This window comes from Typopeltis vanoorti, chromosome 7 (assembly GCF_054136105.1).
Source record: "Typopeltis vanoorti isolate ZY-2024b chromosome 7, IOZ_Tvanoo_1.0, whole genome shotgun sequence".
In the NCBI taxonomy this organism is placed as follows: domain Eukaryota; kingdom Metazoa; phylum Arthropoda; class Arachnida; order Uropygi; family Thelyphonidae; genus Typopeltis; species Typopeltis vanoorti.
Genome location: NC_143555.1, coordinates 60,437,561 through 60,457,120, shown reverse-complemented (window position 1 = coordinate 60,457,120; position 19,560 = coordinate 60,437,561). Strand labels below are relative to the sequence as shown.

Here is a 19,560-nt window from a genome sequence, read left to right as displayed (position 1 = left end):
ACTTTTAAGTAACAATATCTGATAGTGAGTGATGGAGTAGGAGGTATATGGGGAATTCAGTAAACTTGATGTTCATAAGGTAAAAAGAGTGATGATGGTGGTCTTACAAAGAGCAGTGAAATTCATCTACTACTTAAAGACATCCATGCCTAAGTGGGATTCAAATCCACAACCTGCTGAGTAGAGAGTGGGCTTGATGATAAATCATCATGTGTTAGGAGGGAATATTCCAAGGAGTTTTAACATACTTTGACATATAGTACAGCTTTGACAAACTTTTTAAAAAATGAGTCTAACACCAGGCTAATTCAAAAGGAGTGGAAAAAGGATAAATTGTTCACTTCATTAGAGTTGCAATAAGACTCAAGCTTCAAATTACAGGCTGACCTCTGTGTTTGGACTTGCAGTTATTGTAGAGGTTGGTGGGGATTAAGATCTAGAATTGGGTTGATAACAAAAGCATCCTATTTGTTGAATGGTACGAGTTTTCTAAAGAAAGATCATGTTTTAACAATCTACTTATTATAAGGTGACAAATACAATGGACAAAGAAGATGCATATACACATAACCCCCGTATAACACTGCATTCTTACAACACAGTTTTGCTCTAACACGGTTTGAGAATTGGGGAAATCCCCGTACAACACTGGATGTGATGAGAGCTTTTAAAAGCAAGCACCATCTCATTTGATGAGCGTGTAAGATTTGCATACAGAATTTTAGAATTTTAAATTCATTTTGTTCATGGAATATTAAACATATTTTAAGGCTTTCACTGTTTTCTTCTTTGTACTATTCTTAATTACTAATTACTATTATGTAATTATGTAACATTATGTAAACATTATATAATAATATTAATATGTAATACTTTTGATCAATTATTGTTTTAATGAACATACGTTTCTCTTAGTTATAAAAAAGAAAATAGCATAGTTTTTTTAACTTTTGGAACCTAATCCTGTTTTTTTTTGTACTAGTTCTTTGTTTTGTATAACACGAATTCGCATAGCACGGCATTTTTTAGCAACCTAATGACCGTGTTATATGGGGGTGTTAACTGTATTTAGATTTTACAAAGGTCCCTGCTAGTGGACTGGATAATAGATGAAATGGAAAAAAATGACTGTCTGATAGCTATCAAGTTTCATATGGGGGGGGGGAATAATATCTGGAAGAGGAAGGTCACTAGTGGTGTACCCAAAGATCAGTTTCAGGACTGTTGCTGTTTAACCTGTATGTTAATGATATCAGTCTGAATAATGATATGCTGTTGTTTGTAGACAATGCAACGTTAAGAAGAACCATGAACAGTAGAGCGGATGTTGGCTTATATGAAGCATTCTGTCTTTGCTTTCAAAATGTTAAGGTTTCAAAATTTAAGAAGAGATGCAAAGCATTACAATCAGTGGGAATACCTTAGAGGAGGATAAAGGATCTGGTGTGATAGTGATAAGGATCTATACAGAACAACACTCCATAGAGTGCTATTCTGCATATAGAACAACACTCTATGGGGTGTTGTTCTATATGCAGAGAACAAAACAGTATCCTCTGCATCAAATCTGATCACCTAGTTTTCATAAGGATAAAGAGATAATCTCTAGTGATCTTGTATAATTGTAGTGTTTTGAAAAGCATTTCATTTTGGTGGCTTGTATGTATTTTATAGATCTACAAAACTCAAGTACAGATTGTTGTTATTGTTAAATCTTGAATAAAAGGGATTTTAGTAATATAATATCTTTTATTCAGATTTTACAAGTATACTAAATCCTGCTAAAATACCTATATATTAATGAATAAACTTGGTGTAATTGTAATAGAAATAATGTTTTTTTTTAATTATGAATAATGTATTATTAATAGTTTTGTGTAAGAACAAAGGAGATTGTATTGTGTCTAAGTATGCCATAATGAACAAAAAAAAATTCCAGACAGGATTAAGAAGATTAAGTCATGACCTGAGGCTACTGTACACGTGCAGTGCGATATTACACGGGGGTCTCCCATCTAATTGCACCAATAGACATGGGTGTCGGGTGCAGAAAATTATGGTACCAAGTGGACAGTGATGTCATAAAAATGGAGGTCATCGGAACCGTATAAAAAAAAGTTGCCGAGTCGATTCGAGGCTTTTTGGTAAGGACTCACAGTTTTTTTGTTTTACGTAGTCAGTTCCTAGGAGATTGAGTTGGAGTATGGAGTGTTGTTCTATTTGTGGGGGCAGTGAGTCACATGGAGCTCCAATGAGAGAATTCGGACTTGTGCCGGTTTTATGGTTAAGGTAAGCCGCGAATTCAGGACGATCGTTAATGACAGCAAGTTTCGTTGGAGTCGTAAGCGATGAATGGTTACCTTATTCGGAGATCGGTGCTCACGATGCAAATCCCAGAAGAACGATACATTGAAGGCGAGTCGAATTAGGAGGAACCAAATGCTGATGCTCAAAGCCGTAACAGTCAACTTGTCCTCAAATACTGAGGAAGAAGTTGCGTTAATCTACGAAAGGGATGTCCATGTGCAGTAATGGAGACTAACGGAAACTAGAAGGAACAATCAGCTATAAAGGGTCTGACTTTATGAAAAGTAAGAACTTTCCATTGATTTGTCAGAGAGAAATATAGATTATGACGGTGATTTCAGTTAATGGAATTGTTTTAATGTTAAGGATACAGGACTTTAGACCTTTAGCCAACAACTGATTTAATTTACTAAATGCAAGAGAAAGCTTAGATGAATTGTAATGGGAATCTAATTGCACTTAAAATTTGTAGTAAATCGTTAAGGTAAAAGTCAGGACTTTGATACATATTTCTCTAACAAAGATCTTTAGTATTTGAAGTGTAAAGTTTCACGCATTATTGTTAATTACAGATCGATGTATTGTATTGAAGTTAATTAAGGAGGAAGTGAGACTAAATCCACTTATTTGTATTAAGTAATTGGGATATGGGCAGGTTGAAATTTTGTTATATATCATGAGAAATACCTATTGTGAACCTATCTTGTGTGTTAGTTTAGCTTATTTAATTTAGAGGACCTTTCAACTAGTTTAAGTTTTGTTTAACATGTATTGTATTTAGTATGAATAAATTTCTTTGTCTTTTAACCCAAAATACATGTCTGATCATTTAAGTCAATGCACTACCTGCTATAATTATTGAGCCTGTATATGTAAGCACGGGAGTTTAAGATAGGAAACGGTTACAACTGCTATTTAGAAAGATTAGTGAGAACTCGTTTAACTTTGACATAATTTTGAAATCATGATAATCTGTGAATCATATCTCTGACAAGAAATTCTATCTTGTATAGGAACTAAGATGGAGCAGCTAAACAAATAAATTCTCTTAGTTCCGAAAAGGATTTCATACCAGATTTTCAATCAGGGAGAAATTGGCTCTAGCTTAAGGCATTCTCTTTGTTTCAGTTTTGCACAAGATTCTAAATTGAAGGATAGGCTACGAAAATTTATAGAAAGAGTGCAGCGGATAAGAACTTAATTGGAGTTTTAAAGAAAGATAAGATTTTTGTTACTTAGACGAGATTAAAGAGTAAATAAGTTATACAAGTAAATATATTAAGGAACAACCACACATATGTTTAACATTATACTCAAAAATTTATTATAAAGTGAAAATATGACCTTGACCATTCCTATTTAGCTTGATTCTTGAATGTTGGTCCCCAAATTTCTCTTCTATAATTTTTATAGGCCTCAAGTATGTTTACATTAATCTTATCTATAACACTTTGCAGTAAACACCAGCTGTCATACCTGTTTTTAAATTCATTCACACTACTTGCACACCACATCCAATGCCAATCCAATCACACACACAACTCTGTGAGAGAAATATCTAGCTGTGCCCTCTTCTTGACAATATGCATTCTCAACTTCTAAGGGTGTCCTTGCATCCTTTACCCATGCTCCATAAAACAAAAAATTCCATTTAGTGAAATCCTATATGAGTCTTTCAGAAGTTTGCAAGTCTCAATCATATCACTCCTCTTTCTCCTGTTTACTAGTGCCTGCATTCTATAAATTCTCAATCTGTCTTCATCATTAAAATTATAATCTGTGAATCATATCTCTGACAAGAAATTCTATCTTGTATAGGAACTAAGATGGAGCAGCTAAACAAATAAATTCTCTTAGTTCCGAAAAGGATTTCATACCAGATTTTCAATCAGGGAGAAATTGGCTCTAGCTTAAGGCATTCTCTTTGTTTCAGTTTTGCACAAGATTCTAAATTGAAGGATAGGCTACGAAAATTTATAGAAAGAGTGCAGCGGATAAGAACTTAATTGGAGTTTTAAAGAAAGATAAGATTTTTTATTTCCCTTTTTATGAGCTATAGCCAATCATCCAGAAAGGAACCTTCTGAATATGCAGTATACTGTAGTGACTGTAAAACTTTTATACCTGTATATTTGAGCATTCTGATAGAATATCTACTCCAGCTGCCTTTCCACATTTCTAATGGCATTAATTATTAAGAGAGACTTCCGGTGAGTCAGGGACTTATAGAGAGAGAGGTTATACTACCTGCACCAGCTGTCATACCTGTTTTTAAATTCATTCACACTACTTGCACACCACATCCAATGCCAATCCAATCACACACACAACTCTGTGAGAGAAATATCTAGCTGTGCCCTCTTCTTGACAATATGCATTCTCAACTTCTAAGGGTGTCCTTGCATCCTTTACCCATGCTCCATAAAACAAAAAATTCCATTTAGTGAAATTCTATATGAGTCTTTCAGAAGTTTGCAAGTCTCAATCATATCACTCCTCTTTCTCCTGTTTACTAGTGCCTGCATTCTATAAATTCTCAATCTGTCTTCATCATTAAAATTATAATCTGTGAATCATATCTCTGACAAGAAATTCTATCTTGTATAGGAACTAAGATGGAGCAGCTAAACAAATAAATTCTCTTAGTTCCGAAAAGGATTTCATACCAGATTTTCAATCAGGTAGAAATTGGCTCTAGCTTAAGGCATTCTCTTTGTTTCAGTTTTGCACAAGATTCTAAATTGAAGGATAGGCTACGAAAATTTATAGAAAGAGTGCAGCGGATAAGAACTTAATTGGAGTTTTAAAGAAAGATAAGATTTTTTATTTCCCTTTTTATGAGCTATAGCCAATCATCCAGAAAGGAACCTTCTGAATATGCAGTATACTGTAGTGACTGTAAAACTTTTATACCTGTATATTTGAGCATTCTGATAGAATATCTACTCCAGCTGCCTTTCCACATTTCTAATGGCATTAATTATTATGAGAGACTTCCGGTGAGTCAGGGACTTATAGAGAGAGAGGTTATACTACCTGCACCAGCTGTCATACCTGTTTTTAAATTCATTCACACTACTTGCACACCACATCCAATGCCCATCCAATCACACACACAACTCTGTGAGAGAAATATCTAGCTGTGCCCTCTTCTTGACAATATGCATTCTCAACTTCTAAGGGTGTCCTTGCATCCTTTACCCATGCTCCATAAAACAAAAAATTCCATTTAGTGAAATTCTATATGAGTCTTTCAGAAGTTTGCAAGTCTCAATCATATCACTCCTCTTTCTCCTGTTTACTAGTGCCTGCATTCTATAAATTCTCAATCTGTCTTCATCATTAAAATTATAATCTGTGAATCATATCTCTGACAAGAAATTCTATCTTGTATAGGAACTAAGATGGAGCAGCTAAACAAATAAATTCTCTTAGTTCCGAAAAGGATTTCATACCAGATTTTCAATCAGGGAGAAATTGGCTCTAGCTTAAGGCATTCTCTTTGTTTCAGTTTTGCACAAGATTCTAAATTGAAGGATAGGCTACGAAAATTTATAGAAAGAGTGCAGCGGATAAGAACTTAATTGGAGTTTTAAAGAAAGATAAGATTTTTTATTTCCCTTTTTATGAGCTATAGCCAATCATCCAGAAAGGAACCTTCTGAATATGCAGTATACTGTAGTGACTGTAAAACTTTTATACCTGTATATTTGAGCATTCTGATAGAATATCTACTCCAGCTGCCTTTCCACATTTCTAATGGCATTAATTATTAAGAGAGACTTCCGGTGAGTCAGGGACTTATAGAGAGAGAGGTTATACTACCTGCACCAGCTGTCATACCTGTTTTTAAATTCATTCACACTACTTGCACACCACATCCAATGCCAATCCAATCACACACACAACTCTGTGAGAGAAATATCTAGCTGTGCCCTCTTCTTGACAATATGCATTCTCAACTTCTAAGGGTGTCCTTGCATCCTTTATCCATGCTCCATAAAACAAAAAATTCCATTTAGTGAAATCCTATATGAGTCTTTCAGAAGTTTGCAAGTCTCAATCATATCACTCCTCTTTCTCCTGTTTACTAGTGCCTGCATTCTATAAATTCTCAATCTGTCTTCATCATTAAAATTCCACAATCCTGATATCATGTTTAACACTTTCCTTTGTACACATATCTTTCTATGTCATTCATATTAAAATACCTGTATACATTTTTTTTATACCGAGTGCAATAAAATAATCAAATGAAAAAGAAACTTCACTGCACTGCAATAAACGTATCCAGTCTGCCATTACTGGAAAAAACTTCTGTTCACTGTTTGTGATATCCGACTGTCATGATGTCATTTCACGTAGTTGAAATTGAGAAAATACATCATATACTAGACTGTGATATGGAAACGAACAGCTGCCAAACACGAGAGAGAAGATATATACTGTATATAGAGGAAACATAAAAAATAATGTAAAGTGGAGTTGGAATAATTCCTTTAAGAAATAAAGGAAATACACAGAATGAATAGTAGTATTTTTGGATTCCTTATATGTTCAAGTTCCTATTGAGAAGTTTATGCATCTTCCCTGTTGTGATTTTTATGTTATTTTTAGGACATGTATTGAGGGAATCAGCAGGACACTAATAGTTTTAGAAGATAAAGATTATGAGAAGAGGATCAAGAGGTAAAAAAAGAAGGACATGGTTTGATTATATAAGATCATGGACAGGATCACGTGACTGCTGAAACAAAAAGAAGAGCTGTCAACAGAGAGTACTGGAAAGACATGTTGCTGCATCCTTGCACTGAGGAAGTGTAAAATCTCTTGTGGTGAAAATTAGAAATATTTTTCACCTATTTCGATTTTACATAGCCATAAAATACTTATAATTAGAAATGTATGTAACCTACTGTAAGGTAATAAATTTTGTAATATAATGTTAGAATAACAATGTAAAACCACAAGTAATTGTAACTAAAAAGCTCAGACAGGATTAGGCCAGTAAACTGAAGGTCAACAATAGTCTCAAAGGTCACTGGATTATGAGTTTTGCCACCAAAACATAAGCATGATTGATAAGGGAGCTCCCAGTAAATCTGGGAATATTTTTTGGAAGGAAGGTCAAGGGATGGCAAATGATATAAAAGGTAGAGATTGAGGGGCAAAAAGGCTCTCTCTTATTTTTTGATCCTGTGGCAAGTTTTTCGAGGAATCGCGATCCTGCGAGTAGTAGTTCTGGAGATCATGGGAAGTTCGCTGGCAGTATTATAAGATATCCTTTCGTGAAATTCGACGAATATACCGATCCACGTGTGTGCTGATTTGTAGCAGCCAACGAAGTTCCTAACATTGACGAAAAAAATGCATTAACGTTACAAGGAAGGAATCTGCAAGACGACAACCGCCGGATAGTGCCCGATCACAGCCATTGCGCAAGAAAAAAAGAAAGGAGCCATCGGAGTTCACCTTTAACCCTGAAACTGTACTTATGTAAGGAATAGATATATTGCCTTTGAATCTATTTGTTTCTGCTGAGCAATGTCTAGGAGGATTAAGAAGGAATCTTTCAATGATTCTCTTGGAATATCCATTAACTTTGAAAGAAGTTTTGAGATGGCTCAGAAGAAACAAATAGATTCAAAGGCAATATATCTATTCCTTACATAAGTACAGTTTCACATAAATTAGCAAAAGTTCTAAGAAAATACAATATCAGAACTTTGTTCACTCCACTTCCAAAAATCCATTTCTTAAGCCACCCAAAACCTTGTCATCATCATCTTAAATACCCTGGTGTATATAAAGTATCGTGTGATTGTGATATTCCTTATTTTGGGCAGACAGACAAATCTGTTGAATTGCGTATGAAAGAACACGAGGGACATTACTTACAAGAGACAGCGAGCCAGTGCATTATCAAGTCATATCCTTTTCTCAGCTAATCCTAATGATGAAAGCCAAAGTCACACAGTCTGCTGGGAAAAATCTACTAACATCTTCTGTTGCAATGATGAACTAGAGAGAAAAATCATGGAATCTAGAGAAATCATCTTCAGTCCTGTTCATCTAAATAATAACTTGAGCTACAACCTCCCATATAGTCATTCAACTGTAATCATGTAGTGCCTTTCACGCGATGCTACTAGCACGCACTTTCCCAACAATACAACAAACGAAAGAACAGCTTTAAATACAACCACAACATTTTAATGTCAATTATGCATAGAGACTCTCTATGTTGTTCATAGTTTATTTAAGCTTCAGTGTTTTAGTGTTTTTTCTTTCTTTTATAATGTCACCTGATGAAGGCTGTTACAAGCCAAAACTAGTCGTGTTTTAATATTAAAACCTTTTTACTTAAATCTCGGATTTAGTAATTCAATTCTTTTTAAAAAATATGTATGTTAATCGAGTCAATGATCATTCTTTCATACACACACACACATACACACACACAGAATAATAAAAATTACTCACCTCACCATAAATGGTTGAGGAAAACAATATGATGACATAAACTTATCCCTCAGCTGCTGCAGATAAAGCAAATTACGTAACCTTTGAGAGGGAATGGCCATGTCAATTTTTGTCATTACAAGCTGCAAAATAATCAGTTTGCAATTAATCAATTATAATATTAAATACAAAAAAAAAGGCTTCAGAATCTAGCTAAAGACATTAAATAAATGTCTAGCAAATGTCAAAGATGCTAAAACAGAGTAAAATTGTATTGAGCATTTAATTTATACATTCAAGCAATAACTCAGCTATAAGAAGGGATGTTATGAAATCCTCATTTTATTTAAGTTTGTGGATTTTTTTAGGATCTTAACAGCTTCGTTGTTTAGCTTATCAAGTAGGTGATCTTAAACAAGACATTGTCCAAATGAACATAACAAGCTGCATAAATTACATGTTCTGCCAAAATCAATCTCATTTGGTAATAAGTCTAATATCATACAAAAGCTCATAAATTTCACTGGCTAATTTTTACATCAAGCGGTTAGGAAAACAAAACACTTTATAAAAAAGCTAATTTCGAAGTCTGACCGCAATATGTGGTAGAAATTTATAATTTTTTCGCATCCTTGATGAACTTTTGTCATTTGCCCTTTTCTGACTTATCTAAACAGTGAACACTCTAAAATACATATCTCATTAGAAAAAGAATCACCTGTCTGCTCTTCTTGCCTCTGCCTTGATTCTTTCACATAGGTCACTATTTATTTATTTTTTTCTATTTATAGAGCACCAACATACATTGGAAGATACTTGCATAATCACACCATAACTTAACTCAGAACTATGGGATCCTTAAAACACTACCTCATAAGGTAAGAGCCACTTGTTCTAATGATGCAGCTCTTGCCAGTGAAATCAACTACCTTTGACACACTTTTCTGGAAATGGCTATAGCCATTACAAAACAGATAAAATACTATATGCCCTCCCTCCCAAAGCAGTCCTATTCCCATCCTATATATCTGGAGTATACATCAAAAGAAAGCTCAAGTACCTTAGAAATATAACAATTAGCAAAGGACAAACCCCATCATATGTAATCCTTGACTGTATGATGTGTCCTGTTGCTGCAACATGGTCTGCTATGTTAAGATGGCAGATTTGTTAAAATCAACCTCAGATAACACCAGAAATATATTTGCTACCATCATTATGACAAGCCAAGACTAGTTTTCCAGTTAAGGTAAAAGTGTGCACTATCTTGAAAGGAATCATTCCATAATGCATAGCATATAGCATATACACATTTGAAAGGAAGTGTGCTCTGCATTAAGGGATACTAAGGCAATCAACGTGAAATCAATTAATGCAATTAATTCATTAAATCAATTAATCAAGTAACTTGCATATAATGCAAGTATATGCTTATTTGCTTACACTTAGATAAAGGATTAAACAAAAATATAACTTCATGGCAAATATAATCCACTTTGTAATATTCACTTTAATAATAAGGTGATCTTTTTTGCTATTTTTATGTGAGAAATATATAATTTCTGCATTAATTCAACCTTGGTATCATCATGGATCTGGCTCCCACTGATGAGTCTCAATAAAACTCAAAACCAGTCTGGATAGTGACCATTTCCATAATGAACAGGAAGTGTGCTTCCCATTATGTTACACTGAGGCAAATGATGAAAGTTTATTTTTCATTTGGTTAGACTATAATAAATTTAGTTTAATCCTTTATCCAAGTGTGAGCAAACAAAGTTTGCACCTGAAAGTATCTTCAGGACTGGGGTAAGGTGGTACAACATCAGGCAACTCTTTGCCAAAGGTGGAGCAAGCTAACATCACTCCTAACTCAGTATCTCCCATAATGCAAAACACATCTCCTTGCAGATATGTCTAATGTTATGCATTAAGGGAAGGGCCACTACCCAGACTAGTTTTGACCTTTATTGAGGTCTCTTCAGTGGGAGCCAGGCCCAAGTGGAGATACCAGGCAGAAGCATTAGCAAGATCATCTCTACAAGATCAAACAAAATTTATTAAGGCAAATGATGTGAAGTCAACAGTCTCTATATATAAGTAATCTAGTTTTGAAGATGCTTTAAGCACAAAACTTTGGTTGCTTACACTTGGATACAAGATTAAACAAGAGCATAATTTCTTCGCAAGTCCAATTTATCTTGAAAGGAAATTGCCATTCTTAAAAAATACAACTTGAACTTCATTCAATTACAAAAATTGCAACTTATATTTTGTTGGATTTCAAACCACCATCCTCAGAGCACAACATGTTACAGTTTACACGTGACAATAAGTAAGTGGAACAATTTAAATTGTAATGGACACGGGTCTGAAGTCCTAATTTAGCACTCTGTAATTTTGTATAAAAGAAGTTATTACAGTTGTGTAGGAGATGATCTTAAGAGAACTGTCTACCAAATTTTTGGCAGGTTAATGCAGCTATATGTTAAGGTTAGAAGAGTACTTCATAGCCATTGTTGACTCTAAAAATAGTATCTCTGATCTGTAATGACTTCTATATAACACATTGGTTTTCTTCCATCTAATTCAGTGTAAAGGGGTAGCCAAAGAATGGTCTGCTGGTGCTGACTTACCATAATAATGGTAGCAAATGTTCTTTGAGGCAGATGTTAATTGACCATCCTGTCTATCCATAGTAGACCAAGTCAGTAACAGTGCACGTCATACACTCCAGGATAAGCTAGAGGATGGAGTTTGTCCTTAGGAAGGTGAATCATAGTTGCTAATTTGATGTGGTTTGAATATGGTGTGCAAATTATTAGTACTTTAGCTATCTTTTCAGATGCACTCTACATATAAGAAATAGGGAGAGTGGTGTTCTGCTGTTGTGTGTCTAGAGGGGAAAGTAAGAGGGACATGTGCTTTTTTTTAAAAAAAAAAAACTATTTTGTAGGAGCTGTAGCTACTGGTTAAAAAGTATTGCAAAGATATTTGAGTTCTGTGGAAAGCACAGCATCACTAGAGCAAATAGCTTTGGCTTCATGAGTTAGTGTTTTAGGATTCCATACTGCTGGACTGGATGATAATGTGATTATTTATGTCGATATCTTCCAGTGTGTCTTAGCTTTCCATAAATGGAAAAAGATGGTGAACTATCTGAAAGGTGAGTGACTAATAAGTGAATTTTGGGATGATGGCTCTTAAGGTAAGTTATAAAGGAAACCAAAGTGTCTTTCCCATAGGGTCAAATAGCAAACCAGACTAAAAGTTTGAAAGTAGTTATGGTAAGTACTTTGTTCTCAAATGCTCCAAGTAAAAGTTAGCCTTAAGGGGGGGGGGAGAGAAAATTGTGATACCATTAATTTGTTTGTAGATTTTTCCTTGCAAAGTAAGTAACTTACACATATAGTAAATTTGAATAATTCAGAGATCAGAGGAAAAGTTAGACTTTATTAAATCAAGAGTACCTGCTATGAGCACTAGTAAACAAGGAAGTGATATCAAAAATAACCATTATGATTGAATTTTTAAGAATGTGATTTGAAACAGACAGAATTTTTTATGCAAGTAGAGTAGTTACCAATGAGAGAGCAAATGACTTAGCTAACTGTTGAACAAATTTATAAGTGGGACTGCATTTATTATAGGCAACATGAGCATATTGAATTTTATGGATTTCAGGTGCCCTATAAATATGAGATGATCTGACATGAACAGGTTTTAATTTGTTTCTTTGAGTCAAGAAGTAATTTTTTTTTCAGTAATTTATGATCTTCCTTTTGAGACAGCAGGATCTTGACTGATTATTTGGTAAGTAGATGGTTTATATTTGTTTAGGATGCTTGCTAGATCTAAATGAACATTACTGGTTATTGAAGGTGACAGATTATGGATACCACATTCTATGTTCATCATAATTTTTAGTTTTGGAACTTGTTTTGGTGTAATAACAAAGTGATGACCTTGACTGAGAGCATTAGCAGCTTCTTCCATAAGCAACCTATGACAATAAGTTTATAACCATGAAGGTCAACAAATCGTACGTTAGTGTTGGAACATTTTAAACTTTTACAGGTGCCTGCTTTTAACTTTTGTGAATTCCTTTTTTTCACTGATACTTCAAAAGATGTGATACAGGATGGTCCACACTTCAGCATTTAAAACATTAAAGAATTCTTCATGTAGAGATGCTAGAATACTATAGAAAGTTTTTTCACTTGGTTATAAATTAAATTAAAAATGCGAAGAAATTATATTTTGTCATCATCAAATTCCTGCCATGTACTCTCAAGGGGTGTACAGGATATGATAGTACTACATGAAAAAAATTACATCATTACTAACTTCCTATCTACAATTTTCCTCCAAATCAGTCTGTTACTTGTCAAGACTCCAACATTATCAGATCTTATATTTCTATCGTCTAAGGCACTTTGTACCATATCAATCCACCTATATCTTGGTCTTCCTCTGGGTCGTTTTGCTGCCAACCTGGCAAAGAACACTTGTTTTGCTAATCTTTCCTCGCCCATTCTGTTTAAGTGACCATACCACCTGAGATTAGCTCTGCTAACGCATTCCTGGAGACTGACAATGTCAAGTTCTTTCCTAATATCCTCGTTTTTAATATGATATTGCCATCGATGCCATCCTGTTCACGCCTATAATCTTTCTCAGGACTCTCATATCTGTGGTCTCTAGTCTTTGGTCAAGTGTTTTACTTCTGACCCAGCTCTCAGATCCATCAGTTAAAACTGGTTTGAACTTTGATTCTGTTGTCTATTTCCATATTTAATTTACCATCTTCACTAAAAATCGTGCCTAAGTAGGTGAAATCTTTTATTTGTTCCACAGGTTCTCCGTTCACAATGCAGTTGACATTTTCAACGATTCTGCTTATTTTCACTGTCTTTGTCTTTTTATTGCTGACCTTCATACCATATCTATTAGAACAGTTATTCAATTTAGTCAAAGAATCTTGCAGACTCGTAGCAGATTTATTGATAAGTATAACATCGCCCGCATAAAACAAAGAGCCGACATTAACATCTCCAATTTTGATATCATGTTTAATACCACTTTCCTTCATAATGTAATCCGTATAGATAATGAATAGCAGAAGGGATAATGTACATCCTTGTCTCACACCAGATTTAACATTAAACAATCTTCCTGTACTTCCATCAATTCTAACTGCTGACTTAGAACTAAAATAAAGACTAAGTATTGCGTGATATAATGCCCCATTGACACCATATAACTGTAGCTTATTGAATGGCTTCTCTCTTGGCACCTTATCATATGCCTTTTATAGATCTACAAAACTCAAATAGAGATCTTTGTTATATTCCCATGATTTCGCCACTATTTGTTGTAAAGTGAAGATCTGATCCTGACAGCCTCTATTTGGCCTGAATCGAGCTTGTTCTTCACCAAGCTTTTCTTCCACAATTGTTCTCAACCATTTCTCAAGTATACTTGCATATATCTTACCAGGAACACTCAGTAGGGAAATACCTCTGTAATTCTCACATTGTTTTATTTCCCTTTTTATATATGGGTACTATGAGAGCTCTACTCCAATCATCGATGACTTAGCCTTGTATATAGAAGCTAATGACCTCAAGTTCACTACCTTAGTATCATATAATGCAAAGCATACGTTTTTTTGGATGTGTATAACATTGCATTATGCAACATTCGTGTAGCATATCGTGAAGAAACTTCTTTCCTTCAGGTATTAGGCCCAGTGGCCTGTTACGGAGCTTTAGTCCTTCTAAGCTGTCCCCGTCCCGAGGATAAGGTGGCTAGCCTTATGCCTCCCAGTGTGTCCTATGTCTGTAGGTGCATGTGTTCGGGGGGGGGGGGGGGGGGGGGGGGGGGGGGCATTTGCCTGCTTGGGGGAGGAAAAACCCCAGATAAATTGGGGGGGAAAAACCTTGCATCCATGCCCAAGACTGGCTAACTTGGCTATGTCTGAGAAAGATCCTTAAGCTCCTCACGTTGACAACAGGAACTGAACCCAGGACACTCCTTTCCCAAGCATATGGTTGTGAAGCACATAGCCACTTGGCTAAAGGATAAAAAAAATAATATTATTTCTTCACATTTTAAATTTAATTTATAACCAAGTGAAACAACTTTCTACAACTTGTTCTCTCATCCAGAGTATTTTAATAATAAGGTGTTATGCCTTTTTCACTACTTGTATATGGAATATATATGATTTCTGCATTACTTCAACCCTTGGAATCCCTTCTGTGTCTGGATCTCACCGATGAGACCTCAATAAAGGTAGAAAGCTGTCTGGGTTATTGGCCCTTCTCACAACACACTACATTATACACCCCCCCCCTGGGATGTGTGTTTTGCATTGTGGAAGGCAATTAATGTGAAGTAATTAGCCTTTATATACAAATAGCCTAATTATGAAGAAACTTCACATGCTAACTTTGTTTGCTTATACTTCGACAAAGGATTAAAAGAGAATATAACTTCTTGGCATTTTTAATTTAATGCTACAGCATTGTTTAATTTGGTGAGCTCTATGCAGGTAGCAACAATCTGCTCATGAAGGAAGCTAACATATTGGTAAATACAATGTGCCTTGGCTGAATGGAACTTTTCCTTGAATTTGAGAAAAGCAGGAATTATACTAGAATTTGAGTGTTAGATCTTGTAATAGCATCAGAAGATCTATCTACAGCAGCAGCAACTTCCTCCAATTAGGAGAAAGTGAGCATGCAGTCTTGTCCCAGAAGGTTTCTAAACATGTGGAATTTTTAGTCAAGAAATAGTTCATGTGTAACTACAAAGTTGACAATTATGACAAACTAGAAGGCAACTTGGAGCAGTGCCATGACATAAGAAGCTACATGGAATGAATGTCATTAGTGCACAGGGAAGCAGTCAGGGATTGTTTGAGCAAGGCAGTATCAGACTGCATATCCAGGGTCAGGAGGATAACCCAAGTAGGGATTAAGTGGTTGAGTATTAGCATAAACGAGGAGTTGCAAAAAAAGAAAATATGGAAAGAATATACACAAAAAGGCGATCAGCATGCTCATGAACAACATAAAGCAAAAGCAAGAGGGTAATAAGTACAGTAGGGAAGGCTAAATCAGATTTTAAGAGAAAATTAGCAGGGCAAAGTAAATCCAAAAGTTTTTTTTACTTCATAGCAAGTAAGAAAAAGAATGATTATAGAAAGATAACCTTACTCAGTGCTCAAGGTAGGAAAGTGACAGAAGCAGAAGAAACAGTTCAGATACTAAGTGATTACTTTGCAAGGGTATATCATCCAGGTGGTGACTTTGTAGTTACTGACATGACAGAAGCTGATGTGAGATTTGAAGTAGATGAAGTTGTTTAATCTAGGTCTCAATTCTGGCAAGGTTCCAAGTGAGTTGAAAGAGGGTAAGATAGGTCCAAGACAGAAGTAACAAATTACAGATCAATTAGTATCTCTGAAGTGGTGGTTCAAGTATTGGAAAAAGTTAGTTAAAAGTAAAATTCAGAAATGGGTATATAGGAATATGATACTGCATAGGAGAAGCATGGCTTTGTAAAAAGGAGGTCCTGCCTCAGTAATTTATTTACATATTATAATAAGGTGACAACGGAATTAGGTAAAGGAAATGGCCACACTATGCTACTGCTGGACTTTCCAAAGGCATTTACCACATGGAAAATTATTCCATAAGCTGGCGCAAATAAGAATGGATACGAAGTTGGTGGCACGGGTAGGGGAGTGGCTGATAGACATCAGAGGGATGTATGGTGAAGTGGAATCAAGGTCAATGAGAGTGACTAGTGGAGTGCATCAGAGCTCTGTACTGGAACCAGTAATCTTTAATTTGTACATTAATGATATAGTGGAAGATTTACAGTGTAATATTCAATTGTATGCCGATGATGCAAAACTTGGGAGGACAATAGTTGATAAAGGTTGATAAATATCATGCATGATGATGACTTAAATAAATTGGCAGTGTGGTGTTGGATTCTGAATATACTCCCTTCAGAATCCAACATAATCCACCATATCAAAGGCTACATTTGTAGATATTATTTAATGTAAATCTCTTATTATAAACTATTATTCATATAATTACCTTTGAGTTTTTTTTATTTAATTAATCTAGGATATGTATTAATAATGGAAAGGACTCTGTATAAAAATAACGTTCAGATTATTTTATTTATTCCTATATTGATAGTAGAAGAATTTGTGTTCATCATATTTAATTATATATTATTTGAATTGAAAAATATCCTTTTATTTTATTTCTGTATGTAAAGGTATAATGTTATGTAATGCTTATGTACTGCTGTAATTGTTGTCATGGAGATGGAGTTAAAAATAGAAAGTGCGAGCGTAGTAGTAATGCGTGAGTTATGGATGTGAGATTGAATTGATTTGAGCTAGACGGTGAGAACAAGTTTTGGCAGGAAAACGGAGTGAAAATATATAAACGGAAAGCGAGAGTAAACAAGAGCAGTGGGTAAGCAGGTAAGCAGTTGGTCAGCAGAGTTAGCACTAGAACTAGGTACTGAGTACAATTGGAGCACTCAGCACAGTAAAAGCACTGAGAACAGTACAATAGAGATGAGGAAATAATTTATTGGCAGCACAGAGTTAAATAAGAGGCTGTAGTACAAAGAATTAAGTGGTGTGATCAGATTACAAAGGATCGAAATGTAAATTGACAACTCAGAATATTGATATGGAATCCTGAAGTTAATGTTGTATTCCAGAGCTTTCAAGGAAGATAAATGAAAGCTGATTCTATTGTAAAATAGTATATGAGGAATAAGTGAATTTTCTAGTGCAAGTGTGTCTGCATTTGTAATGTGCTGAAGTTAAAGATTAAGTTAATTTAAAGAAGATTACTTTTGAAATGTGTAGCTCCAGTGTGATAATTATCTAAAATTTTAAGTGTGCCTCAGTGAATAATATGTGCAAAGATTTATTCTGGTAAGAACAGTTGTACTTTATAGCATTTTAGAGTGAAGTTATAAGAAATTATCTCCTTCTGTTAAATCCTAACATTAACTGTAGTGTTTATTCTGAAATTAGCCAACGCTAGAAGGTTAATAGTCTTCCCTGCTTAAGGTGATGGCTATCTCTTGACTGAGCTATGTGATTTATGACTAAGGGATAGATAAAGAATACTATTGTCAAAATATTTGCTGTGAATTTCAGTGTTAAAGAACTTTAGAACTATCTTTGCTTATTAAGGAGAAATTAGACTTTGAAGCTCAGTGTTTAATACCAAGAGTTGAGTGAATGTTATGAGTAGTAGAATAGAGTTAATTTTGCATTATCTTGTATCCAAAGTATGCTTATGTATATATTATATAACCTTGCATTAAATGTTTTGATTTATTGATTTCAATTTGTTGTTAGCCTGATTCTTTTCCACTGCACGGTTCATAAAATTATCGGACATAGTGGGAACCTAAATTGTTAAATGTAAAATTTGGCCTATATGTAAACTCAAATATTAATTAACTTTAGACTGCTAAAGTTAATTAATATTTGATTACACTATTTTGCATAGACTAATCTGAATATAGGGTGGCACAGTATAATAGAAATTTCCCTATATACGGATTAGTAATCAACATAAGATTAATTAACTTTAATAAGAACAACGTTAAAGCAAGATGGCGGATCAAAAGACAGGAAGGACGATCCAACAGTGGGCAAAGGACAATGGTTGTTAATTTAATGTTGTGAAATGTAAGGTAAATGCACTTCTGAATGAAAGGCCATACTTTCATGTCATATTGATGGTACTAGTTTACAGGAGGTTGATAAGGCTAGGGATATGAAGGTGATTATGAACAGAGATTTGAAATTCAAAGGACAAATTACAAGAGCTGGCAAAATAGTTCAGAGAATTACTTGGATGTGAAAGAACACATTGACAAGTAGAGATAGGGAGGTTATTATGCCTCTTTATAAAGTTATGATTCAGCCAGATTTGGTCACCTGCATTTCTAGGGGACCAGAAGGTGGTGGAGAGGATTCAGAGACGAGTGACCAAACTTGTGACAGGTTTGTGGAATGTTCCCTATGAGGATAAATTGAAAGTGTGTGGGTTGTAGAGTTTAGCTGACAAGTGGAGGAGAGGGGATATAATACAACGTTACTAAAGGAATTCTATAAGATTAATACAAAAGAAAATTTTCAATACATGGGGAAGTAGGGAGAAAACAAGGGGTCACGCTTGGAAGCTGTCTAAGGGAGTGGTTAGTAAGGGTGTACAGACTAGGTTCTTTATTTGGAGAGTGGTGAGTTGAGTGGAATGGATTGTTAGCAGTAGTTGAGAGCACCCCCCCAACAGTGAATAAGTTTAAGATGTATGATAGGTATTATGTTAATGGATAGTGTGGGTTTCCCCTCTACGAGTCTTGACTCCATGGAATATCAATATAAATAATAACAATCCCAGCATCATTTAATGAAAGGCTAACCTGTTTGGTTGTCTAGCCAATTACAGTTCGGAACTGCAAATTAAGACTAGATCTTTTTCCATTACAATTTGAACTGTTTGATTTACTTAGTGCTGTGTGTGTGACCTATAACATGCTGCTGTGCTCTGCAGATGATGGTTTAAAATCAAGCAAAATATGTCTATTACTAAACATCCTTTTATAATTTAGTGTTTTGCATCTGGTGTTGTGACACTGTTATAATACTGCATTTTTCCGTGTATAAGACAAATCCTACTTTTTTGAACAAAAATTAAAAAATCAATATTTTAAACATAAAACAGAACA

At 34.8% G+C, this 19,560-nt stretch overlaps 1 protein-coding gene across 1 annotated transcript in view; it reads right to left on the bottom strand.

The window, feature by feature from the left end:
- Window positions 1-19,560, bottom strand: part of LOC150104710 (GTP-binding protein 8-like) — a 116,643-nt gene that overhangs the window by 52,381 nt on the left and 44,702 nt on the right. The window contains exon 6 of the mRNA XM_090395613.1: window positions 8,791-8,912. Within this exon, the coding sequence (XP_090251739.1) occupies window positions 8,791-8,912 (122 nt within the window). The remainder of the gene's footprint in view (window positions 1-8,790; window positions 8,913-19,560) is intronic.